Here is a 27,715-nt window from a genome sequence, read left to right as displayed (position 1 = left end):
TCGGTCTGTTGTTCAGTTTCATCTCCGCTGACTGCCAGCGAGTGGTGCGCCGAGGCGGGGGACGTGACAGGGACGCGCATGTAGCGCCGCGGATGCTCGTAACAAGTGGCCGGCAGCGGGAGGGAGGGCGCGCTTTAAATACAGTGCAAGTCCCACTTCATTCCGAGACGGTGCCTCGTCTGCAACGGCGGCTTTATATCATACGGACCCAAACCTTGGAACCGCGCTGAGATACGGTCTTATTATTATGAAGATGTTAATCGCCGCAGGTGGATGTGTCGTGTTTGCTGGGGATACGCGTGTGGGCATTTTAACGAAGTACGGGCGTCTTTGAGCAAGTCTTTCCTCCCTTCTGGTTGTGGCGGAGCAGAAAGCGAACCTCGGGGAGCGCAGGATGAGAAGCGCCGCCTGGCTGCTGGGTTACTTCGTTCTTAAAGTTGTTGTGCTGCTGTGCGACGCGGCCGGCGAGCCCGGACGCCAACTCAGCGGCTTTGTCATGATGTCGGGCTCCAACGACTCCAGAGACGGCGAGAACGGCTTAACGGAGACCCCGCATATTGAGGACCGCTGCCGGGGTTACTACGACGTGATGGGACAATGGGACCCCCCGTTTGTGTGCAGGACCGGCAGCTACCTGTACTGCTGTGGGACCTGTGGCTTCAGGTTCTGCTGCGCGTTTAAGAGCTCGCGCTTGGATCAGAACACCTGCAAAAACTACGACACTCCCATGTGGATGATGACGGGCAGACCCCCCTCCAAAAAAAACGACCCCGCTCACGACCCGACCAAGGATAAAACTAACTTAATTGTCTACATAGTCTGTGGAGTAGTGGCTATCATGGCGCTGGTTGGGATATTCACGAAGCTCGGACTGGAAAAGGCGCATCGACCCCACAGAGAAAACATGACCAGGTGGGTGTGGAGTCGGGTGCCAAACGCGCCTTCGTGCTTATTGCGAATGCGAGTGGCGAAGGGAAAAAAATAATAGGTCAGGGATTTTAACGCCTATCAATTTATAATTAAATTCTCAAAATACAGAAATATCTCACTACTGGTTCCGAAAACACACTTTAAAAACACCGACATGTCTCTCCTTGTTCTTTCCCTTGTGCATAACCATATAGACGCGGCAATGACATTTGAGATTGCAAACAAACGAGACGATGTGCGTGTGAGCCCTTTGTGCGCGCATCGCATCGCACCGCGAAGCGCAAGCGAGTCTAACAGGTGGCACTGGGGCTAGCGAAAGAAGTGCTATTGCATTAAAACATATTAACCTACGCATTCATGTACTCGCACAATGTGTATTCTTACACACGTAAGCATCACACTGTGTAAAAATGTGCTCCGTAGCCTACATGTTTTCGCCATAGAGCATCGTAGTTGATTTATTACTTATAAAACATCATTTTCGGCTTCGCCCGAATCTAAAAACACATTTGTTATTGGTACAATTTGTTCAAATGAAATCAGGGTTATGGGGTGGGGGGTGGGGGGAGGGGGGTTGGCTCTCGAACACTAGTGACTACTATTAGACTGTAGAATGTGATGTAACCCACAAACAGATACTCTGAGCCGTCAGCCGGAAATCATTTAACGGTGACCCTCTAATTTCCAAGAAAATTAAAGAGCTTCTGTTCATAGACCTACTTTCTGGAGAAACTAATTAATTTCAAATATTCAACGTGCTAATATTACAGACACAATATTAAAATACCAGGCTAAGCGTAATTAACTAAGCAACTGACAGCTCTTAAGCTGCTAAAAACACATCTAGACTGTCTGATGTACCGATGCTATAATCACTAAATATGCACATCACAGACGAGCGGGTGCTTTTAAAAGAGATGGATTTCTGTAATCTTACGGGATTGCGCCGCACTTATGTAATTGGGAAATAAAGAAAATCTGTTTTGTATATAAACTGTCGATGAAATTCAGTAAACTTTAACCTTAAAATAATTACAAGAAAACAACAATAATTAATAACATTGAACCAAATTCTCCAGAATCTCCATCTGGTTTCAACAATCCCTTCTGGTGTGTAAAACGATGCTAAACAATTCTAACAGATATTTTACCCACAGGTGGGGAAACTGTTTTTGGCAGTCGCGCTGCTGAACAACAGGCTGTCTCAAGCGCTTAACAAAGGAAATCACTGAAAAAAATCTAATTGCAGTGATCTGTGTTATGGATTAAATGTATGCTTACAATTCGTGCCCGTAATTATTCATTGCGACAGCATGTCTGAATGTCTATTACACTTCTTCATAGTAATTGTTTTCCTCGTTGCATCGCTGTTAATTGCATGTTGCCATTTCTCAGGCGATTTCTCCGGTTTTATCTCTTTTGAGTTATTTCTCCGACTGTAATGAAAGAAGCATAACTAGAAAACTTCGAAACAGCGAAAGCCTGTAATTTTCTCCAAAGAGGGTGGAACATATCTTTCTGTTTATACGAGCTTTGCAAGATGGTCGTAATCCGTTTTTAATCTTCTGCTTTGCTGTAAAGTGTATACTAGTTTAATTAAAAATTTAGTTACCCCTACGGTTAGACAAACGTCAACAACCTCTTTAGCTATTAAGTGCGAACAACTTTGCTTTGTAGAGCTCTGACATTATCCACAGTTTAGCACTGCAGTACCCCCCACCACCACCCTTTACAGAATGAAACGATCATACATCCTTGCTCGTTACACGTTGGGTAAGTACACCCTAAGCATGCGCTCCCTCTCCATGCCCCGCAGAGCTCTCGCAAACGTCATGCGGCAGCCAGGCTCGTGCCCAGCCGAGCCGATGGAGCGCGAGGAGGGCCTGGGCGTGCATGTGCAGCACTACGAGAACCTGCACGCGCGAGTCACCGTTAACAGTTTCCGTAAGTGACTTTTTTCCTTTTTCGCCTATATACAACACCAGATAAACTAAAAGTTTGCATTTGAACTCGATCAGCAGCGTGCAGAGAACTGGGTCTAGTCCCTCGATATGGGGCACCGTGCCACCTCCCAGACTTGGGAAAGTAGGCTGGTCAGCCGGGACCTGATTGGCTGGCTGCTGGAGCCCGAGCTAAGTGAGCGATGTGGAAGAATAACAAGGGTTTGGGCTGCTTTGAGGCCAAGTCTTAAATGCTTTTGTTTTTTTATATGTTTCATTTTTTTCCACTTTGGCAGAGTGCCTCTCTGGGGCATGCTGCATAGCTAGCCGTGCACCGAGTGACCTAAATTTTCCAAAGAGAGTAGAGTGTAGAAATCAAAGGAATTTACTGAAAGCATCACCGAGAGAAATATATATAAGCAGTCAGATGCCTGCCAGGGCAAGGCGGCGAGAGACGCCACGCAAAGCGATGTGGATGACGCGTTGCCTGGGTAGTTAGAGCACCTTCGAAAGGCATTAAACAAGATTACAGCAATCTATTAGGAAAGCAACAACTGCTCCTGTTTCCGAAATGTTAATCGGCGGACGGCGTGCCGGCCGCGCAGCCATGCTATGCTCCGATACCACGGCAACAATAGAAAGCATTCCGGTGTCGATAGTGCCGTTTGCAGCCCCCGATTGGTAACGCGGATTAGGAGATTTGAGGAACTAAATGATGCTGATTTGTAGCTTGTTGCTGGATGTTCGGCTGAGCCCTTAAGGGCACCATGGATCGGAAACGCCGCGGCACCCGCCTTGCGCATTGACTGCAAATCGGAGCGATAACGTGCTTCATTAAACGTATCACAGCTGCCTGTAAGTGTGACATGGGGACGGATGAGCGGATGAAATGCCTCTTCAATGACCTGAATAAGCCACTCATCCGGAGACAATTAAGTGAGTGGAGCGAGCCCACAGCCCGGAGCTGAAACTCTCCATTAACTAAAGGCATCACGCGATCCGACTGGCACTGACTGCCAGATGAACTCCTCAAGATCTAAATCCAACACGTGCCGGAGCTATTAAAAGAGAAAGGGGGTTGGGGGGGGGGTAGGGGTTTGGGATCCGGCCCCGCCCACCTTGGCTCGGCCACAGGGGAGACAACACACTGGAAGTGGTGGCGGTACAAGTGCGCTCACACACTCCAGAGGCATGGGTTCGAGCACGCTCACACAGTCCAGAGGCAAGGGTTCGAGCACGCTCACACACTCGAGGCATGGGTTCGAGCACGCTCACACACTCCAGAGGCATGGGTTCGAGCACGCTCACACAGTCCAGAGGCATGGGTTCGAGCACGCTCACACACTCCAGAGGCATGGGTTCGAGCACGCTCACACAGTCCAGAGGCAAGGGTTCGAGCACGCTCACACACTCGAGGCATGGGTTCGAGCACGCTCACACACTCCAGAGGCATGGGTTCGAGCACGCTCACACAGTCCAGAGGCATGGGTTCGAGCACGCTCACACACTCCAGAGGCATGGGTTCGAGCACGCTCACACAGTCCAGAGGCATGGGTTCGAGCACGCTCACACAGTCCAGAGGCATGGGTTCGAAGCACGCTCACACAATCCAGAGGCATGGGTTCGAGCACGCTCACACAGTCCAGAGGCATGGGTTCGAAGCACACTCACACAGTCCAGAGGCGGGAAAATAAATACAGGAACTGTCACAGAGCAGGTGACACAGGGGAAGCCAGACAGGGTTATGTTCATGCTGGTCATTAACCTGGAATCTGATCTGTGTGTTTATATTCAGCTTAAACAGTTTGAGACAGTGTGATTTGGAGCATTGGACACAGAGACACACGGAGACAGACACACAGACACAGATGCGTACAGACACACAGACATACGGATGATATACACCATCACACACACCCAGACACACACACATCATCACACACACACATAGACACACAGAATATGGAAAGAGCAGCTGAGAGTCACCATTTCACTCGAACATCATGTTTTCCTGACTGTGGGAGGAAGCCGGAGCTCTGGGGGGGGGTGGGGGGGGGGGGGGACAATCACAGGGAGCGCAGCTCTGGAATGGGAGGCGTGCCTGCGCTGCTCCTCTGCGCCCCATGAGCTCCTGCTGAGCGCGTGCCGAGGTGTTTTTGTTCAAAACGCCCGAGGAGGACAGGCGGCCTGTTTGCCGTCCGTACTCAGAGACCTCTGCAGTCTACCGGAGACTCACGTACATGACTACAGTCTGTGGTCTTTAGCGTAATGGGGAGCCGTGTCTGAGCTCTGCACATGTAGGAGGTCGGGAGGGGAAAATCACACCCAAAGGGTCTTTAGGAGGAATGGGGTGAATCTGCGATCCGTGCTGGCGTGGTGCCAGAGAGCTGAGAGCTTACGGGCGGCGTGCGTGTCGGGACGCGGCAGGCTCTGCCGGCGGGATTCAGGGGGAGCGTGTGGAACGAGGACAGGAATAACAGCAGGGATTTCAAACACCAGGCAGCAGCGACAGCGATTCTGTAATATGTAAAGCTGCAGAATGGAGCTGGCGAGGGGGGCCTTGCTGGAAATTTCGGGCTTTATTATGAAGGCAACTGGCAGAGAGGTACTGGGATGGGTCCCGGCCAATTACAGGGCACCGGGTGACGAAACAGTGGCAGGCGGCATGAGGGGTGGCACGGGCTTGACTGCACTGGGTGGCATTAGGGGCGGCGTAAGGGGCGGAGCAGATTTCACCATGGCAGGTGGCACGGGCTTCACCCTGCTGGGTGGCATGGGGGTGGTGTGAGTTTCACCCTGCCGGGCGGCTTGAGGACTTCACCGTGCACGGTGGTGCAGAATAACAGAGTAACAAGCGGGAATACACCCTGAGCACATCGACATCCGGCGGTCTGGTAGAAGCTGGAAGTGCCTCTTGGTAGAGTGCTTGCTGGTGTGCTGAGGTGCATGTGTGGAGGGGAGGGGGCCCTCACTGTGATGGATCTGGGTCTCTCGGTACACGCCGGTCCTCGTGCTGATCGGGGGCTGCTTGGAGATGTGGGCAGTACGGGTCGCAGCCTGTAGTACCGCACAGTACACAGAGAGTGGCTCAGAGATGGTTAGCGACCTAAGTTTCCTGTCCAGTGTCCTTGTCACTGTGATTCGCTGAAGGGGATTTGTTCTCTTGGGGGGTTGGGAGGGGTGGGCGGGAGTGGGCAGCCAATCCCAGGAAGGTAAACCTACCAAGGAGTGAGACTCTGGGCAAGGGCCCGTCACAGCAAGGAGCCTGTTTCTGCTTCCTCTCTCACTCCTGTCCAACTCTGTTTGCCTCCAGCTGTCTGTAAGCTCTAAAATACCATATAAAGCATTTGTATTGTACAGACAAACGAGGGACTTGGCAGTTTGGTTTAACGTTTCCTTCGTTGCACTGACTGACATAAGAGGAAAGGGCAATGGCAGAAGCTCAATCAGCCAGCCACTGGTAACTAGAAACTACTGCAAACCAGTAGCTGGAAACATGTTGGGGATCTTCATTCTTTGGTCTTGGTGTGACCCGAGTTGCAGAACCACTATGTGTGAACAGGGGTCTTCATGCAGTTGTGTCGGATCAGAGGACTTCACGTGGCCTTTCATTCACTGATCTTACTCACTCTGCCGCATCGAGTCTTCTTGGGCTCCTTCTTTTATTGGCTCGTGGTTGCCGTGGAGAAAGTGCGTTAGCAAGTGGCGGCTGGTGCCCGGCAGGGACGGCGTGGGAGGGTGATCGCGGAGAACTGCGGAGGCTGGCGGCCTGTTCGGGGCTCCGCCCACTTGCACTTGCCGGGGCGCACTGCTAGGCCAGGGTTAGGGGTATCAGCACATTTGAGACGCACTCAGACCACATTTCAGCATGCGGTAGGGCCTCCCTTGCAGCTCTCATTGCGCGGCCCCATCTTGCGGAAATTGACTCGTTAGCGTGAGAGTTTAGCCAGCAGATCCACTGCATTTCACTGCAGATGTGTCACGAAAACAGCTGGTTTCCCTGCTTTTTGTGATGGCGGTGTGACACATTTACAGCAGCCAGGGAACGCTCTGCCAGGCTTTGAGCATTTGTTTTGCTGCTTTGGGGTCCATTAAAATATCATTGACACGCTACAGAAAGATATAGCATTAGTGAGTCAGAAAAAACCAGCCAGTATGTGTTTACACCTTACAGCAGTTTAGTTTTCAATATTTTAATTAAGATGACTTAAATGAATAAGGCTGAGGAGCCGAATTCTCCCGCATTGTCTGGTTTACTCTGCTGAAGTGTTTTGCTGGATCATAGCTTCCACCTTGACAGGAACGTTCAGAAACCGCCACGGTCCTGCGTCTTTACCGGTGTGCAGCCCCCCAGACAAAAGAGGGCTCAGGGTAACAGGCCGTATCTGAAAAACAGAGCCGGCAGGGCCCCCACGTAGAAAATGAGGCCTCTGAAATCCCACCCCCCACCCCCGAACATCTCGAACGAACACACGGAGCACCAGGAATACTCAGAGTCCGCGTCGAGTCCTCGACGCGATCGCATCCGTCAGTGCCGAACGTCACGGAGACGATCCCCGAGGCCACGGGAGGGCCCGCGTTATCCGTCACACCGTGCCACGCTCACCGATTACCGCCCTGCTTATTAATCCTCTTGGCAGGCTATCCTACCCAGAGCTACATCAAGGTTAGCGTGAAATATTCGCGCCGTACGCGTCGCATAATGTAAACAAGCGCGGCGAGTCCAGCGAACGTGTCTGATAAAAGCGTACAATACGTCACTGTTCAGACGCCACCATGGGGCGCCATCACCGCGGTGCCCATCTATATGACTCAGCACACGGGGGGGGGGGGGGGGTCGGTATTCCACCAGGATTAAGCGCAACAGGGTTATTTCATAAAGCCAAAAGACAGATAGCTGGTCAACAGAAGTGGCCGGCTGGCCCTTAAGATCATCTGTAAGACTGTCTGTCCAGGATGAGGATCATTCCGGAGCACGATCACATAGCAAGAGGATATTTAGATATTCAGCATGTTCGGCTGAAATGCGAACTGCTAGATGTTGCAGATCAATCCATAGAGCAGAAACGGATGAACCTTCAGTTACCCCCTAGCCTGACCCAGGGGCGAGTAATATTTTGCGATAGGGGGTAAATCCTAATGTATTTGATTAATAAAGGGTGTCTTTCCTTATGTGTGTTTCCTGTTCAGTGGGCTTTGGTGGCTTGAAGCATGTGACTAAAGCGTAATCAGACCTTAACGTTAAAGATGCCCCACAAAACCATGTTTGATTATGCAAAACTGCATGACATAAATCACATGACATCCGGCAGCCATGCATGGTGCAGTTCGTCAGTGCCGCATCCCAGTACTCCACCTGCAGTGTGAGCGCGCAGCATGACCGTTTAGCCACACGCCGTGGGTTTCGGCTTGGGCAAAGCCACGCAGAACCCTCACTTGGGCTCGCAGGATGACTGCAAGCGATTTGCATGCGATCTCCATGGAAACCACAGCGAGTAGAACCATGCAGGTATGTATCGTCTAAGAGCAATTCTGCGGGGGCCGGAGGGGACGGGGATCAGCATGTGGCTCGGAGGAGCAGATTCCCCTTACAAGGGCGTCTCTGAAAGCACACGCCACTTGTTTATATTATTAGATAATCACGTGGTTTGCTGGAGCATGGCAGTTTCCATGGAGATGATGGGGGATGCGGGCCATGGGTAGAAACTTCCTGTCCGTCGCGGAGATGAAGATCAGGTTGCCTTTAAGCTCATGGTGGGTGGTAAGGCAGGAGGACGCCCCCTGCAGACGCTGTGTCACACACAGAGCTGCGGGGTTAGACGTCCTGTGTCATTGAGCCATTGGGTTGTTGGCTGGGTCAGGATCAGCAGGGTTTGAGTCTCATGGTTAGGGTTTGGAGGTTATGGTGACAGGGGATGTTTTGGTCCGCATCTGCATTTCCTTTCCCCGTCCACCAGCACAACGGATCTGAGTCTGCCGGCTCCGTATTCAATTTTAAATGATATTTTTGTCTTTATACAGTTCAGTACACCAGTGTGTGGGCTTCATGGACACCTCACCACCGTGTGCCTCGCCGCTGCCTCCTGGGGATCAGTCAGGGGAAGTGATTGAGGCCGCTGATCCTTTGCTCTGATGCCGTCTGTAACTGTTTCCATAGCACAGCTGTTATGGACGGCAAACGCCGATTGTGGCCTAATTCGATGATTAGAGGAGCAGCTGGGGCACAGTCAGTGATTCGCCCTGCCGGCTGGGCCGGGGGGAGGGCTTATACAAAATCCACTGTCCAAGTAAATACAGTGGAAACTGCTTAGAGTGATCATGGTTGTAGTGATCAACCGCTTATATGGATCAAAAAGCTTGGGACAGAATCATTCCTGTACAGATACTGTTTAAATAATGAAGGAGTCTGCTTACAGTATTAATTTTTGTTATTTTTAAACATGACAACATAGGGAACAAATTAAAACTGCTTTTTTTTTTACTTTGATCGCCCTACTTTGTCTTGCGGTAACCCATCTGCTTCTGGCTATAGCTACCTGAGGCTAATGCCGCATGTAAGGAAATTCTCTCAGTGAGGAACATAGACTCGTAAAAGCTTATGATACACTGCCAAAAACAAGGCACTGTGTCAATTAGACGGTAATCCGCCTGAGACATAAAGAATAAGAAAATTGGTTATAACGATCATCTGCTTATGATTCATTTCACCAAGACAGACGTGATCACTGTACGCAGTTTTCACTGTATAAAACGAAATCAGCTGCATGCTTCCCTATTAATAGATCCTACAGTCACCCTGTCCACGCTGTTCCCCTGCCCTACGCCCTGTACCGCCTGGGACAATCTCCACTCCCCTCCCCATAACCCTGCACTCAGAGCTGGGTTTGTGCCCAGTGGGTTGTGAGTTTGATGCCCACCTGGGTTTCCAATAGAGCTGACACTCACGCCCTGCCACCGGAACTCTACACAAATATAGGGGACAGGGATTCTGGTGATTTTCAGTCATGTGGCGGAAGAAAGAGGCCTTTTGCACTCGAGGTGCTCTATTCGGAGGGTGGAGTTTTGAAGCAGTTTGTTAAAAGCAGAAAAGAAAACTGGGAGATAGAGGCCGCAGCCTGATTTCAGTTCATGGCCAAACAGAAACTACAGGTTGGTCGGAGGGGAGGACGGAACGTTTTCAGTGTTCCTGAGGCCGGTGGTGTTTCCAGGGCGAGCTCTGCCCACTTTCCACCCCCCACAAGCTTAATGTCATCTCAGTCAGCGGCCTCAACCTCCCTGACACCATGCCCTTAATTAGGGTGTCTCAGAGAGAAGGGGACTGGATCGCAGGTCCTTGAGCTGAAGAGGATGTCTTACATAACCCGGTCAGATCCCGGATAACAGCAGGATGAGTGTCTCACTGTGGGATGGAAAGGACAGCCTGCAAGCTGAGAGCGGCACGCTGTGGATCAGAGCCCGCTGACATAAACACGGAGGCTTCTCTCCAAAGTGACGCACAGGTGAGGAAAGCTGAGATCGGCATTCAGCCAGTGACCCTGGAGCAGGTGGCATTAACGGTCTCACTCAAGGGTACAGCAGTGATAGGGTTACTCTGTCAACTTAGTGATTCGAATCCACAGTCCCAATTCCACTGAACAACCACATGTACCTTCTAGCCTGGAACTCACCATCCAAGACTTCAATCTTCAATCTTCCTGCTTTAGAAATGCAGGACTCATATAGGGCCAGACCTGACTGATCGATAAGGTGAAAATAGGCTGGGATTGATGACACTGGGTCTTCATTAGACTGGGCATTAATTAGCTCATTACGCAAAGACCCAGTCAAAAGAGCCTGAGACCGTCCTTTGGTTCAGGCTGTTCAATAAGGCACGAGGACGTTGTGACTCAATGAGGGGCCACTTCCAGGCTCTGAGGTTTTTGGTGAAGCTTCACTGGTGGTTGATTCTGCGCCTTCTGAGTCTGTCCCGCTTAGTCCCTCTTATTTCAGTTCCCTGAAGTTAGTATGTGGGCAGCAGGATGGCCAGGAGCCATCTCATTAAACTCATCTGTAAGGAGAGCGCCCCCTGCAGGCCCTATGACAAACAGCAAGTTTAACATGCTACCTGCACTGAGGTAGCCCCATTTAGCCATTCTCAGCAGAGAGTTCCATTTGTATGTTTTTCTAGCGGCGGACGGACGGCCGTTACACTGCAGCTGCATGCTGAGAAGAATTCCTACGGCCTACTTCATTTGATATGATTTTTATATGAATAAATTACAGGTTTCATGCATTTATACATCAGCAAATTCAGGACTGCGCGACATATTCTGATCCAGATCCTAAACTGCGATGATTCAGTGTGACTCAGTTTTCAGAACACTAATTTTTCCATCGGGGAGACACATAAACAGGACACACACAAGCCACGCAGCGGGCCGTGGAATGTGCGGTATGAGCTCACGGTGTGTGGAATTGCAGGTGTGTTTGTCAGGCTCCGAATGGTGCTGCAGCCTAAAATGATCCATGCAAGGCAGCACACATATGTACACGATGAAGTTGTCGAGCTTTTGGTTTCATACTGAAATATATTGATAACCAATAATGATTCTCAATGACAAGCAGGAAAATTCAAACAATTAAGACAAGCTAAACAAGTGAAACAATGTGATTTATGAACCTTTAAATGGTTATGTTCTGAAATGGAAATTACAGCATATAAATCAGGCTTGAATAAGTCCAACTTGCAGTATAACTTGCATTGCTGCGATCATGTTGTGTTTGGCACTTTCCTTTGTGCAAACATTGTATTAACACAACAAGGTAGGTCAAAAGAGTCAATGCTGATGAATCTGACAGGAACACGCGGCTAATCACAGTTAGCAAAACACAAAAAGCTTTCAGAGAAATGCTGATGTATAATTAGGCGGGCAGATGTGCGGACACCCCGATGCTCGCCCCAGGCCCCCGCAAAGACAGCACTCACCACTGGCATGTTTGTTCTGTTCATTGGGAATACACGCCGTTTGTTCCCATCCGTTAATGATTCACCATGGGACGGGTGGTGGGATCTTTGCAGGATCTGGCGGGATCTGGTGAGGGGCAGGGAGGCATCAAACTGCTCTCTGAGCTGGTGAGAAAACCACGGCTCCGTGGGCAGCGTGGGGTGTCGTTTGGCGATCGTGACCCCAGGCCCCATGCTTTGTCCATAATGCCCCTGGTGGGCTGGGGGTGGGCACAGTATGCTGTGTGATTACCTGTGTGTGTGTGTGTGTGTGTGTGTGGGGGGGGGGGGGGGGCGCTGGAGTGTGGTTGTGGAGTAACAAGCGCACGGCGTGGGAGTGTGTCCTCGCACATTGGTGTCAGTCTGTTGAGGGTGTGGGGGGGGGCATATTAGCTCAAGGACGTATCCACCACGGCTGCTGAGACCCCTCCCCCTGATTAGCTAGTCCTCACTGTGGAGTTTGGAAAAATGTCATGCCCTCCTCACAAAAAGTGCCATTTAAAAAACCTTCCTGTTGCTTTATGCAAATGTTTTCCGGCCGCGGATGACTGATGGAACAGTGTCAGACTAAGAGAGCATGTAGGTAAGCCCCCGTCCTCCTGGGAGGGCACAGCGACATTACTGCAGATCTAATTAAAACCCTGTCTGTCAGGGAGACGGGAGGCTCTGGACGCCGCCCCCAGACTCTTTTAGTGTCTCACCCAGGGGAACAAGAAACAATTAAGGCACCAAATTTACCAAACGCTACTGTGTCACATGAGGTTTCTGCATGTTGTTGGGGAGGCAGGTCGATCTTGTACGTGACGCAAACTACGGTACGTTCACCGAAGATGAAATAACGGTTGGAATCCCATCTGTCCTCCGCACCGTGGATTGAGCCATCGGCCCGGCACACCGTGTACCGTCTCGCAGTCGGAGACATGGCCGATGATACCTCTGCCAGCGGCTGGGCTGTGTCAAGGCTGAGTGTTTTACCACTGCTGTTTCTTTGTTCTGATTGGTCTTGTTTCTGGCTGTCATGGTTACCAGAAGAGTCAACGGAGTTGATGGTACCGCTGCTAGATCACTTTGGGGGTGGAAGGCTGGGGCAGAGCGTAAGTTCTCCTGACCGGCTTCTCCACCCATGGAGCAGATCCCCCACCAGGCTTGCTCCTGAATCCCCACAAAGCAGAAACATGGAGATCAGAAGGCAGCGGCCAGACGGCACGTCTGCCGGAATGTCCTAGGAACTTCTACACTTCCCCTCTGTCGATGTCTTCTCACATATAGCAAGGCGAGCCAGGGAGGTACACTGCGCTCTCTCTCTCCGGCCTTGCCCTCCACTGAGTGCACGTCAGCTGAAGCTGGCTGCGTCCAGGGTCACTTTCTCGCAGCGTTTCAGAGACGCTCCGTCTGAGCTCAACTATGCAACTGATGTCTCATAAGATGACGTCACTGGTAGAGAGACACCAAGCTGTACGTCCCTGCAGACAGAGAAGGTTCGTGTGTTAGATGCTGTGACCTCCAGGGTCCTCTGGACCGCGAGTCTTGCAAACCCAATCATCTGACCGGCTGCTGGGGGACCTCAGTGATGGACGGACTTTCCGAACGTGCATTCAGTTCCTTGAAATAGCGCCGCCCTGGTGGAGATGGTGGAATAGGCATTCGCAGTTGACAGCCTCTCCTTTGGCATCTGTGACTCCTCTTTTGAATCCACAGGCATTTGATAATATGGCAGCTCTGTAAAAGAAGTGTGGTATTGTTTGTGTTCCTGCAATTTATCCAACATGAATTATGTGATAGATTGTTCTTGATTTTTACAGCTAATGCCACCACCAGACCAAAATCCAGCCCCCAAAGCCATTAACGGCCTACATCTCTGTCATAATTACAGCCCCTCTAGCGACGTCCAATCAGGGGTTCTTTTGTGTTGCCAGGCTGCACATGGCAACGGCCACGGGGCAGCAAAGGTTGCACACCCTTCGCTCCCAGCATGATTGGCGGTTGGGAAATCTGCGTTTCCTATGCTGGGGGGCAGGTGGGAAACAGCATCATTCTTCACTGGTGTGAAAGTCTAACAATTCAGCTGTGTAAGTAATATCCATAAAAAAATGTCTATGCGTACATTCATGCACACAAATCACTGTATTCCTGGTCTAGTAGGAAGAACAAAAATGATGAGGTGGGGGTTAAATGCAGGAGCCACAGGTTATCCTCTCATGGGGAACCAGCCATGGTGCTGATCTGCAGAGATCAGCGGCGGGGGGAAATGGGAACAGCGACAGGAACGGGCGACCGGATGTTGTTCCCACGATGACCATGCATGTACCTCACCATCATCCATTAACCAGCACCCAACAGCGTTTCCATGGAAAGGAGGAATGCAATTCAGGGGTCGGTTTCTCCGTGGTTCTCTTACTTCCAGGAGATCAAAGGCAAGTTTCCAGTAGAAACATCAGGCCGCTTTGCAGTGGTGATGCATCGTCACTCTGCTCCTGGTGCAGTGCAGAGCCTGAGAACATCTCAGGTGGGCGTGGACCTCATGCCTGAGACTCCATGCTGACCAGGCCAGCTCCTGCACAGAGAGCAGATCCACAAAACAGGATGAAACATGCGTGCTGGGAGACCTTCCGAAGCGAGAGACATTCAGAGCCACTTATCTAACTGTCACTTGGACAGACTCGGGTTGCTCAAATTTTACTGCAGTTGTTTGGTGACATGCTCAGTCAGATACTTAGAAATCCATGGAGAAGATGCACATGGACTGAGGAACGTGGGTGCAGACTTCAGTCTGCCAACAGGTGGCATGACGGTCAAGGAATCCAACTGCACACACTGACTACAGATGCTGATAGGGTGAAAATTTGGTTTATTAGATTCACCCAAGGTTTGCTTATGATTTGCTTGTGATATGAAGGTTTGCTTGTGATGGTATGAGGGTTTGCTTAAATTTGGTCTAAACAGTAGATCACAACCAAGGCTGTATCACTGCATTTAGCTATGTTAATAAATGTGGACAGGGTTGCATCTTAACTATTATACAAATCAGAAGAACTTTTAAAAACAAACCTTGAAGTTTTAGATAACTGCAGAGGAACAGCAGGCTGCAGGTAGGAGTGGATGTGATATTTAAACATAATTCAGAGATGGGTATTTTTGGCTGTTTTCAATGCAGAAAGGGCTGCTCTTTAAAACGCAGTTATACTGTGTGAAATAGCACTTATGAACTGATCTCTTTTCAAAATATTTTCAGACACATTGTTATGCAAACCTGCATTTCGCTGCAAAATCCCAGTAGCAGCTTCTGTCTTGTTTTTAGAGAATCTTTCCAGCGTCTGGGTTTAGCTGCCATCCCGATTGTTCAGATCACGTGATCATCACCTGGATGAAACGGCATGTCGGAAGATGACAGCTGAGTTTTGACATTCGAGTTTGCTTGTTCATACTTTTGTTGGTGAACATCATGCAAGGAGAAGATGAAGAAGATCATTCTTCAACCTCAGGGTCCCTGGGAATATGGGGGAAGGTGGTCCAGATGTCAGCGGCTGACAGGTAGCTGTCAGTATTTTCCTGGAATGGAGCTGGTTCCATGCTGAAGGCTAGGAGGTATAAAGGAAAAACCCAACCAAGTGGATTTAGTACCATGCTACCTGAGGTACCTGCAGGTGAGAGAGGAGGGGCCGTGGGTGAGAGAGGAGGGGCTGCAGGGGAGAGGTGGGGTTGTGGGTGAGAGAGGAGGGGTCGTGGGTGAGAGAGGAGGGGCCGCAGGGGAGAGGAGGGGCTGTGGGTGAGAGAGGAGGGGCCGCAGGGGAGAGGAGGGGCTGTGGGTGAGAGAGGAGGGGCTGTGGGTGAGAGAGGAGGGGCTGTAGGTTAGGGAGGTGGGGCTGTGGGTGAGAGAGGAGGGGCCGCAGGGGAGAGGAGGGGCTGTGGGTGAGAGAGGAGGGGGCAGAGGGGAGAGGTGGGGCTGTGGGTGAGAGAGGAGGGGCCACAGGGGAGAGGAGGGGCTGTGGGTGAGAGAGGAGGGGCTGCAGGGGAGAGGAGGGGCTGTGGGTGAGAGAGGAGGGGCCACAGGGGAGAGGTGGGGCTGTGGGTGAGAGAGGAGGGGCCACAGGGGAGAGGTGGGGCTGTGGGTGAGAGAGGAGGGGGCGCAGGGGAGAGGAGGGGCTGTGGGTGAGAGAGGAGGGGCTGCAGGGGAGAGGAGGGGCTGTGGGTGAGAGAGGAGGGGCCACAGGGGAGAGGTGGGGCTGTGGGTGAGAGAGGAGGGGCCACAGGGGAGAGGTGGGGCTGTGGGTGAGAGAGGAGGGGCCACAGGGGAGAGGTGGGGCTGTGGGTGAGAGAGGAGGGGCCGCAGGGGAGAGGAGGGGCTGTGGGTGAGAGAGGAGGGGCTGCAGGGGAGAGGAGGGGCTGTGGGTGAGAGAGGAGGGGCCACAGGGGAGAGGTGGGGCTGTGGGTGAGAGAGGAGGGGCCACAGGGGAGAGGTGGGGCTGTGGGTGAGAGAGGAGGGGCTGCAGGTTAGGGAGGTGAAATGAACCTCCCTCAAAAGTGTTGTCTGCTCTGGCACCTCATGGGGATGGGGACATTTTCTATGTTGTCATGACAACTGTAGAGGGCCTTGACAGGCAGTGGAACGTCTGAGTAACATAAAGGACCCACCTGACATGACCTGAGTGGGAACGGCCGAAGGGGGATCAACACCAGCGCATTAGCACGTTAGCACGTTAAGCTGCTATGGTGCCGCTACAGGGGTTCAGTCACTGTTTACAGCGGCGGTAACGGGACAGCAGTCACCATCTGGGAGGGGTATGGCTATGGACTCTACTGCCAAGAGGTACGTGAGCAAGTCCACGTTTCAGCACATCTCCGAGCGATGAGGCGTCCTGTACACCTTCACACTGAAACCATTAACATGCTAATAACAGCAACAAGAACAGCAGTGTGTGGAGCCAGCCTGTCGGCGCGGTGTCACTGGAAGGGTGACTTCCTGATGGAACAGCCAGGGGAGTGGGCGTGGCTTTGGGCACGGGGTGGGTGTGCTTTAGGAGGGTGGGCAGGCGACAGCCTCACACGCCCTGTCACATGCCAGCAGACTCTGGGCCCTGGGAAGAGCAGCGGCAAGTGCGAAGGCTGCCTCTCACTGTGCTGTTCTTTGCCGAATCAACTAGTGATCATCTACAGAGCTGTACCCCATGTCTGCGTCCCATTCTGTCTCACCCCCCCACCCATGTCTGCTGCATCCATCCTGTCCCCCCCTACCCATGTCTGCCAAGTTCTATCCTGTCTCACCCCCCTGTACCCACATCAGATACATCCCATCCTGTCTCACCCCCCCATACCTAGGTATGCCCCGTTCCATTCTGTCTCACTGACCCCCCCCCGTACACAGGTCTGCTGCGAGCTGTCCTGTCTCACAATCGGTTTACTTTGAAGCAGTCCCTGCCTGGTGATGCAACCAACAGAAACCAGTAGCACAGCATGTAAGGTGGACGGGGAGGGGAGTGGGCAGGCGGGTGGGCAGGTGGGGGGGTGGGAATCAGCGCTTTTACGCTGACGGCTCTCACTGGAGGAATCTGAGCCAGTGCTCCTGCGACCGCAGGCTGACGCACCAGCAGAGACGGACAGCGGACAGAGAGACTCTCCAAGCTCATTCCCACATGTCGCGGCATCTTCACACTCAGGCAACCTGTCTCTAAGATATCTTCTTAAACCCGGGATCGCACACATAAATAGCCTGGGGGCCACTGGCTGGGGGCCACTGGCTGGGGGCCCGTCTCTTGAACAAGCCAAAGAGAATCCAGACAGAATAATCTAATATTAATAATCCGCTAATCAGCAGTGGGGTGGTGGTGGTAGGGGGGGGGGGGGGGGGGGGTGGCAGCACAGTTTAGCGGAATGATGTTACACTCACTGTGGAAACTGAAAGATGGATCTACAAGCCAGATTTAGTGATGAATTAAAAACATGTGACAGACGGCTACTTTGAAACCTCTGCCTTAAGTAAACATTTACCCAGAAAGACACCTATTCTGAATAGGCCCCCCCCTCCAACCCCCATGCCAATTTTATGCCGCTATTGAGATGCAGATGCGCTCCTGCATTCAGAGGGCCGAACGAGGTCCTTTGAAACCCCGAGCAGTTGTCCTTCATCCGTGAGCAGAGGAGGCCTGACACAGCGGCAGGTGAGCACACAGCTTCATTAAGCAGGCATAGCTTTTCAGGGGCAGGGGAGGAAGGTGCTGTGTGGCTCAGCAGGTTAGGCCTCTGTGTATGAGCCTGGAAGGGTACAGGTTCAAATACCACACACAGGCTGTGGGTTAGTGCCCATTGCTGCTCTCTGTTGTATCGCATTGCTAAAATCTCCCTTTTTTGTGTTAAAGCCTCAAGAGGCTGGTAGGTAATCAGTGAGACGACGTGTTAGTGCTTAACCGTGGGTTCGCTGTGTTCATGCTGCTCACTGATCAATTTGGGTTTGGCCCATATGAGGTTCCGGTCATCTCCCCTCACATACCCTGTTTTTGATCTCCTCCCCTCAGCCCCCCCCACATGAGATTCTGAGTCAGCTTTTGCAGGACCATATCCAGGCTCAGACCCAGGACCAGAATGCACCCTGTTAACCCCGTTAGACAGCCGAAGCTGTAGTTTAGGGTAACTACAGATGGCGCCACCTGCAGGCCGATCACAGAACTTCCGGTGATGCTTAACCACCTGCCCGCTGTCAGGAGCATCAGTGTACACGTTACACCCAGACAGATGGGCCGTGACGCAGCACAGCTGCACAAAGCGTCTGCGCAGCCCTCCTAACTCGCCGTATTCATGCACAGACGCTAAACGCCTGTTTGATTTCTCAATTAGCTCACGCAAATAATTAAATCCCGAATCTCAGGTGTTTTTTATGGCCCGTCATTAATTATGCGTCTCTGATTAAATCGGATGTGGTGGCTCTTGGCTGAATGTTCTGTGAGATCCGGGAGGGGGGGTCAGGGACCCGTCCGTCGACTCGTCCCTCTGGGCCGACCCGCTCGCAGAATAACCGTCCTGTATTGTTAATGATGTTTTGGGGATTTCCGTGGTGGTGCCCCCCCCCCAGTTCCCCTTCTCTCTACTGTGAAAAATTCGATGACAACAGACAGACGGAATGAGGAGCCGGTGTTTTTCGGAAGGGGCAGGCGGAAGGTGGAGAGACAGGGAGATTAATTAATTAGTTAAGCAACTAAAGTCAGTGACTTGAGGATTAGGTCTTATTACTGGGGGCTCAGCTGGTATCACTGGGGTTCAGATCCCACTACTGCCCGAGCTTGGGCCGGCAGCACCATCTCCCGGGGTTGACTGGTTGTCCTCCTGCAGTCTAGATCCACCCAGACAGGAGAGTCAGTGGTGTTTGGTGTTATTCTCAGCATGACTGGGATTGGTGCCACACCACTTCATAACCCTGTGCTGGATTAGATGGAAATATTGCTTATATATGGTTGATTTGTCTAAGGGCACGTGATCATGACCTCATGACCTCTTTAGCTGTTACTGGCCTGACCATCCAATGTTAATAACTGTGATGTATTCTTAGACTGTAAAAGGCAGTAAAGAGCGTGCTATGGGGGGGGGGGGGTACAGTCTATATATCACTGAACCTTCATCATGGCTGGGTACTGACTGTGATGGGCTCACATGCCAGGTATACAAGGCATATTACCATCGATCACATTGACAGCTTCCTCCATAATCAACACCCCCCCCCCCCCCAGAGCAAAGTCAAGTCAGGGGGCTTCCAAAGAACCAGTAGCCTTCGCATCTCTGTGGTGACGTTCCCGAAAAAGTTCCCGTCGGCCAGTGAACACTTTGAAGAAAGTTCTAGCATTCAGGATGAGCGCCACAGCCTTTAGGGAAGCGATGCTCTGCTCCCAGTAAAAATTACCCTCCGTTTCAGGTCAGAAAGCGGTCTCAAAAAACTTCTAGAAACTTCTTTCCCTTTTGGCCTCCTCTGTCAGTGACAAACTGGTTTCCCCACAATGCCTTTCATCCGAATTGCCTGTCTGATCCCGGGTCTGCCTCAAAAGCGTGTCTTTAGATTTAATTACAGGTAAAAGGCTCTCAAAGCCCTAAAGTCGCCCTCCTGAGGAGGGGACAGCTCGCCACTCACCTGCAGCAGCCGCTTATGGAAAAAGTCCTTCAGGTCTCCATTAAAAACGATGCGATCCTGTTTTGTCTGAAACATTTCCCAGGATAGGCTGCGTAAGTACTTTCTATTTCCGGATATTTCCAAGCGGAGGATGTTCTGCAGCCGGCCCCGACTATCTAGCGTAACAGCAGACGTCTGGGAGGTGTGGAAGGTGCTGGAACATTTCTGGTTTCTCAAGCAGCTCATAGCGTCTTTCAGATCTCCAACCCTACAGGGATCTATGTCGTTACATATATTACGGATGGAAAGGGTTGTCATTACATTCACAATGACCAACAACAGGGTCATGTGACTCGAACCTGCAGCCATATCGGCCAACTGTCCTGCATGGATCATTGTCCTCCATAATTCATAAATCTTTGCCATCATCATCATCATCATCATCACAGCTAAATTGTACGTGTTTTGCATTGATAATGAGTTTAATTTCCTATTGCCGTACATCTTTTTCAACAAACATTATAATAATGAGATTTTATCTCACTCTAGTCTAATAAAACATTTCTAAGATGGACTACAAACAATACAGGGACATGAGGTGTGGAGTCAAAAAACACAGAATTATGAGTCTATGAATGAGTACAATGCAGGCTTTATGAGAGTGAGGGCAGGTTCTCTGTCTCCCTTCTACTGATGTGTAGTGTCATGTGACGTGAGATGGACTCACCAGATTGGACGACCTTTGGCCCAATGGGCCGTGCTCTTAGGTCCTGATCCAGAGAGCAGCTGGCTTTTAATTCCATTTCGCTGTATCGGTTCAGGGGAAGGCGGCCAATAACAGCCAATGACATTTTAAGAACGTGTGACATCGACTCTGTGACAAATTGTCATCTTACCCGAAAGTGAAATTATATCAGTTTATGTCAGTTCAGCATCCATCCAGTCAGTGCCCGGGATTTTTATAATGCATTTTTGTAGTACATTTCCTCTGCTCCCCTGTTGCTCTGTGAATTATATGTGGGTTTGTAGTGCAGATACAGCCACACTGTGTATTACGCTATTTAAACGAAAGCCTCTCTGTTTGTCAGAACAAAGGGTGTATTTAAAAACACACACACGCGCGCAGTGAAAGCTGCGCAGCCTTCCCTGCATGCATACACAATGCACTGTTGCATAGCAACGCGCATGATAGGAAATGGACGAAATTGTAACCAAAGTGCAGTAAATTGATACAAATGCGACCTACATCTCAGGGGCATTGTGGATAGTGCACCCCTCTCCTCCTAACTCTTACACCGCAAGGAAGGCTGGTAGAGTCAGAGGATGAGGGGCGTGCTGAACCTCACCCTGAAAGGCAAGAGCGGGCGTAGGGGGGGCAATTGGAGGATGCGTGATGACCTGGTTCGGCATGCGAGTGCCCACGGGCGATGCAGTCTGGGAGGAGGCCGAGGCACGGCTGCACCTCCCCAGAGCCTGAACCTTAAAGAACTAAATTATTGGCAAAAGCAAAGGGAGCTGGCAGAGCTGGGAAAATAAGGCCACAGGAGCCTCAAATCATGATGCCTTCGATGCTTAAAAGCCTTAACCGTGTCTCTATCATTAGGGCGGCGGCGCACGGCGGCTGAGGCAGGAGTTATGGATGACATCTGCTCTATTTCAGGATATCCAGGGGCACTGATAGCGAAAGTGAAGCCAGCACCTTCACAAGCAGCTGTAGCAGGTGTGAAGGAATTACAACAGGGATCCTATCCCCAGTCGCCCCCTTAATGTGCCACACCATTAACCGCCGGCTGATGTTTCAGAAAGTTCCGGAAACTGCACGTAGGTCTGCCTTTAGTTAGAGCAGCAGCCCGACGGCTTCTGCAGGCATCATCTGTGTCCTCCGGGGTTCTGACTTTGTCTTGATCCTGTTTGTTCTTGTCAGTCTGACTCAAGCAAAGGTTCAATAAGGTGGCAGAGAGACTCAGAATACAGCTCAGAATATCACCAACCCGTACTGATCGCTCTTTAGTCGTTAACAGCTGAGACCAGGTTTGCAAAGTATGTACATTTACATTTATTTTCTCTAGCAGATGCTTTTGTCGCACAAGAAACATACTGCTGTCAATGAGCAAGTGCAGCTAGGCTGAACTCACAGCTGAGGGCAATTTTACTTGTGCAAAAATGTTCTAAGGGCAGAAGGAAAAATGGTCGGTTCCGACAGATAACCAATCAGGTTGTAAAGAAGGTGGGTCCAAGCAACTAGAGGGGGTGGGACCAACCAATCAGATGCTTTTGTCCTCTAGTCGCTTGGACCATCGTTCTCTATAATGGGATTGGCTATTGTTTTTCCTTCTGCCCTGAGAACCTTTTTGTGAAAGTAAAACTCCCACGTTTGAGCTTAAAATGAATCTCTAGGTACAAATGTAAGCAGTATTGGAGCAGGAACTACATAACAACTTCTAACAAAATAAGAATCTAATAACACCACTATGCAGTACTCAGGCATTATCGAATGCGGTGCCATTGGCTTCTGGTCCCATGGAGAGCACCGGTGTGACTATCTGGGCTCGTAAATGTGACATCGGCAGTGTTTTGGATCCCTGCTGGACAGGCAGTCACATGGGCAGCGTAAGCCACGCCCCCCGCAGGCACACTCGCATAATGATCGTAGGTGGCGCTGTGGGTCATGTTTGCTCGGGAACTAGCTGGCAGTGTGGATTTCTAAAGACAAGCTGCATCTGCTGTTAGGCAAGACACAGTAACTATGCTGACACTGACACTGAGAAGAGAGACATTCTGCCCCTGGTTTAGTGTAGATTTTGTAGTTACTGTCATTCTCACACTGTTTTATTCAGAACCCAACATAGCCGAAAGTATTTTTTCACAAGATAAAACAGAAGAATGGCCCGGTTTCGGTTATAACTCAATTTTGATCTTACATATACTGTTACGCAGTTTTGTTTGTGCAGGGCAGTATGCATTACCGCACTGCGTGATGTCTCCTACCTCCGTCCAATCTGTATCTGCTTCTAATGTCATCCAGAAGCAAGACAGCGTCTCACTCGTAGCAAACTGCTTTTGTGTCATCCCCTGTCTTCCCCGCAGATGGCGCCATGAACAGCCTGGGCCCCACCCCGACCCTGGTGCCGACCATGACCCAGCCGCACCCGTACGCAACGCTGGGGGGGCCGCTGACGCACACCTACAATCAGCCGCCACTGGCCAAGGAGCTCAACAAGTATGCGTCACTGAAAGCAGTAGGTAAGGCCGGCCGTGCCAGCACCCACGAAACTGACAGGCTGAGGGACCCAGGGGCTCGTGGTCCCACGGTTGATACTCTTCAGCTCCATCTCATTGGTCACGTGATTTTTCCCTGTCGTAAGAGCACAACACCATGTGATGTTACAACATCCAATCAGCAGCCACATTCTAGTTGTGCCGGAGTACACTGAGCAAGAAAAATGGCTCATCGCCTAAAGGTCTAACCCCAGAAGGCTTAAGATTCAAAACCTGTACCGATGACTGCAGGGGGGTTGGGTAACGATCTGGGAGCCCCATCAGGTGTGAACATCGGCGGGACTGCAGTCTGACAGGCAGCTCTTATTCACAGAAACCGCAGCGCATCAGAGTGCCAGGTGGGGGAGCCCTGCTCAGGCTTCTGTGTGTGACGGCCCACGCTGCTTAGACCAGCATGGATCACCATTACTCTGGATGGGACCCGCAGACAGTTCGGCGCAGCCACTAATTACAGCCAGACTGGGTCCCCATTGCAGTACAGACACGGCCGGCTGGGAGCACGCAGACAACATCTCTGTTAATCAGCACAGGGGAGTGGATTGGCACTATCCATGGGAAGCTGGGAGAAAGCTCCGGCAAATGTGCCTTCTCAGTCACATCAGGACCAACCTGGCCCAACCCGCAAAGCTATTATGAGCTAAGCTAAGCTAGCGCTAAGCGAGAGAGCCGGGTATCGTGTTCCGGAATTAGGGTGCGCTGTGACATTCATCCAAGAACTTCACTAGATACACAGCAGGATAACTGTATGGAGATTATTTCAGTGCCATATTCCAGGTCTATAAATGTAATGAATCCCCAAAAATGGGGATTCTTATGCAAAAATACACAAGCTACTAGTGTAACATTTCCAAAGGAAGTCACATGTCCCAGCAAGCCAATGAGAGAAGCTGGAATTTCATTGGGCACTTCTCATTGGACGCTACCTCTGACAGACGGGAAGAAATGCAAAGCTATGAGAGGTGGTCCTTAGGGCCACCGTCATAATGCTGGGTGGGCAGTTAATGCAGATGCTGTCCAAGGCTATAGCCCAGGGTCCCACCCGGCCCCTTGAAGGTGAAAACGGCTGAGATTCTTCTAACCCCATGGTTGCACAGTGTACTAGAGGGTTCTGCGGGGGTGGAAGGAGGGCCAATTTCATCGAAGGAAAACATATTTCAAGTTTCACCGCGAGGATTCCTAAATTATTCACACTTTGCTTTAAATAACACAGTCAGTGTTGAATCCCCGTGGCCCAATCAGTACGTTGTCATCTGATTCATAAAACAGATGCGGTCACCGGCGGCGTGGATCAGACACTTAAAAATGGAACAATACGTGTCATTTGCCCAGGGAGTTGGTGTTATTTACTTCAGCTTTTCTGTCATAATGGCCTCCCCTTCCATGCCCACAGAAATCTCGGCCCGTGGCCGGTGAGTTGATAAGCCGCGCATCCAGAAATCAATCCGACGCTTCTCTGTCCCCAAACGCTCATAAGGTCACTGTATTGGATTTCTCCCAGACACCGGCGCGCAGAAACAGCACCCTGATATAGAAGGCACAGCGGCTCAGGCTCTGCACATATTTGAATCTGCCCCCTCTGTCCCTGTACAAACAGGGGACCAATTATTTGAATGTCATTTACCAAAAAAAGAATCCGTTCAGATTTCACTTGAAAATGACTGAGTTGAGAGTCTCATATCCCCGATATCATACCCACGCAGGCGACGTTTTACGTAAAGAAGTCACCCGGTATCGGCCCCAAAGCCGGACGGCTCCCATGTGGCGTAATTAAAGATGGCCGCTTGCCTTTCACTGTACTGGATGCCCGCTCCTTCTGTGTCGCATGGCGGCAGAGACTCTGGCAGAACACTTTCAGATCTTTCACTTAAAGACCAGTTTAGAGTGGGGGAAGGAAATACATGGTATTAAATAAATAAATCTGCATAAAATAACAGGGATGGATTTAGGAAGCCATAATTTAGCGTGTGATGCTTAACGAGTAAACAGAGGCATGTTTGCAGTCACTCTCGGGTACTAATTATACAAACCACCTGGACAGAAGCAACCTCGTCATAAAGGAGTTTGTCTTAATGGCCGTATGTGAGGATATTTCATTTTGCGAGTGGGATCAGCTTAAAACATTTCGGGGTCATTAAACCCAAATGTTGTGAAATTCTGTTTTCCAGGCAGGGATGTGTAGCGACTGCACCACGGAGTCTTGTTGGGGGCAATTTTGAGAGAATTTAATGGCTTGTCACTCACCCGCAGTCGTTTTAAAACAAAAATAAAGCCAGAGAAAATGACAGCTGCAGATTGAGGCGTGCGGCTGAGTGGCAACAGCGATGGCGAGACAGCTGAGTGGATCGCGATCCGCCCCGGCCCGCCCTGTATGGAGACGCGTCGTCAAACATGACTGGGTCTGGCCTGATCCGCAGAGCCGTGAGACAGTACAGCTGCATATAAACCAGACAGCTTTTGTTGTGCCTATTAACAAATGCGTCGTTAATTAGAGAGAGGCCAAGCTTCCGAACACCTTCATCGTTGGCCCTTGCCCCTGAACAGACTACGGGAGCTGGTGTTCCTAAAGGCTACGACTCCTTTGAATCCTTTCCTTCTTCTCCTGTGCCGACTGAGCCTTGTGCGATGCGTACCGTGGTATCCCAGAGGCATTCAGCAGGGAACATCTAACGCAATCTGTATTTTTATAAAGACAGCTAATTTCGAAAGCGTGTTAACTTAACCTGCAGCTAACCACAGTGCCCCAGTACACCCCCCGCTGAGAAGGAGCACGTCCCACAAGCAGCAGATGTCGACCCACAGAGACGCAAAGACAGCAAATAGCCATAGAGATGTCAGTACAGAAATATGTATGTTTTGACAGTAAATATGGAGGGGACACGCCCCAAACACGCAACACGCTAAGATAGGCCCGCGAACGGCAGCAGGGCACGGCACACGCCGTGTCCAGGATCTTGCCACCTTAATTGATTGTAAGGGTGAATGACTGAAGAAGTAAATTATTAAATTAGTAATACAACAAATACCAAGAAAGAGTCATGGCTAAGGGTAAGATGAATTATTCAGTGACTCATAACCATTTAAATGTTTTTATCTTCTCATTTCATCTATTATTTCCCCACTGAGTCGCAGATATAGAAAGCAGAGCCTTTCCCCCCAAATGAATGAAGGCTTTTATTAGGCTGTCAGACAGAATTGTCGGCTGACGGCATGCGACGTAGAGGCTAACGGGGAAGCTGCCATCGGCGTTCCGCAAATCCCCCGAGCCACGGGCCGATCGTGGGCGTGTTTTATTTCGTGCCATTGTTCGAGAGTAACGTTGCTTGTTCACTTAGAGGCCTGTAGAAGGTGTGATCTGCACCCAGTGAGAGAAACTCTACATCTAATCAAAGTGAAAGGCTTGAGGCCTCTACCTTCCAGCTGAGCCTGAGCTGGGCTGATAACAGGGGCTGAATTTGAGCCCCACTGAAAGTTTGGGCGCTAAAAATGCAGTTTTGATTTGTTCCCTTTGTAGGTAACTATGTACAGAAAGAAGGGCCAGACTGGCATTGTGCCAGTCTGAAACATGGCAAACGCTGGCATCGCGTCAGTCTGAAACATGCCAAACGCTGGCATTGTACCAGTCTGAAACATGGCAAACGCTGGCATTGTGCCAGTCTGAAACATGGCAAACGCTGGCATCGCGTCAGTCTGAAACATGGCAAACGCTGGCATCGCGTCAGTCTGAAACATGCCAAACGCTGGCATTGTGCCAGTCTGAAACATGGCAAACGCTGGCATCGCGCCGGGCTGTAGAATGGTAAAATTGAAATGGAACAATTCTTTGAGCCCTCGATCACTTCTAAGGAGCCATCAGCATCGTTTAGGGTGAGCAGCACGGATATCTTGGTCAGGGAACCAGACCAAGGTGAGGTCATGATTTGGAAGTGCTAGCCCTGACCACTTTGCGAGGGTGGGGGGGGGGGGGGTGACATTCTTCTTACCTGATTTTATCTCCTTTCAGCGGAAAAGGCCAATGACAACTTCTACGTGAATCGCCGGCACCTGACTGATCTGACCACCAAGGGCAGCCTGCCCCTGCACCCCGTACGCCTACAGCACAACACACCGCCCTTCTACGCACCCGAGCCCCTGGTGGCCCCACCGGCGCCCCTCCCAACCCCCCTGGCGGTCACCCTTCCGACCCCCCTGCCGACCCCCCTGCCAGCCCCCCTCCCCATGTCCATTCCCAAGCAAAATGGGCACAAGCCAAGGGTGGTACGTGCCCATGGGCCTCCCCCGCTAGCGTATGCCTCACACACCATCGCCAGCCCGGGCATGATGAAGGGCTGGAGCGCCATGGAGGCCTCGGCCACGCTGGGGCCCCGTTCGCTGTACGCGCCCCGCAAGCACTGCACCATGGAGCGGTCAGGCCAGCTCTACCTGTCCCGCAGCCAGCACTACCTGCCCCCTCACCCCTATTTTGTCACCAACAGCAAGACGGAGGTGACTGTGTGA

At 51.0% G+C, this 27,715-nt stretch overlaps 1 protein-coding gene across 1 annotated transcript; it reads left to right on the top strand.

The window, feature by feature from the left end:
- On the top strand, window positions 1-27,715 carry shisa9b (shisa family member 9b). The gene is made up of 4 exons (XM_048992280.1): window positions 1-912; window positions 2,747-2,874; window positions 23,030-23,185; window positions 27,222-27,715. The coding sequence occupies exons 1-4, from the start codon at window positions 395-397 to the stop codon at window positions 27,713-27,715; spliced, it is 1,296 nt and encodes a 431-aa protein (XP_048848237.1). The 5' UTR covers window positions 1-394.

The sequence above is a fragment of the Brienomyrus brachyistius genome, chromosome 22 (assembly GCF_023856365.1).
Source record: "Brienomyrus brachyistius isolate T26 chromosome 22, BBRACH_0.4, whole genome shotgun sequence".
Lineage (NCBI taxonomy): Eukaryota > Metazoa > Chordata > Actinopteri > Osteoglossiformes > Mormyridae > Brienomyrus > Brienomyrus brachyistius.
This window is presented reverse-complemented; position numbering and strand designations above follow the sequence as displayed.

Bases quoted from the DNA above. Each gene is read 5' to 3' on its own strand.
- shisa9b (XM_048992280.1), top strand. From the start codon at position 395: ATGAGAAGCGCCGCCTGGCTGCTGGGTTACTTCGTTCTTAAAGTTGTT. The intron at 913-2,746 runs GTGGGTGTGGAG...CATGCCCCGCAG, and splicing joins CACAGAGAAAACATGACCAG to AGCTCTCGCAAACGTCATGC. The intron at 23,186-27,221 runs GTAAGGCCGGCC...ATCTCCTTTCAG, and splicing joins TGCGTCACTGAAAGCAGTAG to CGGAAAAGGCCAATGACAAC.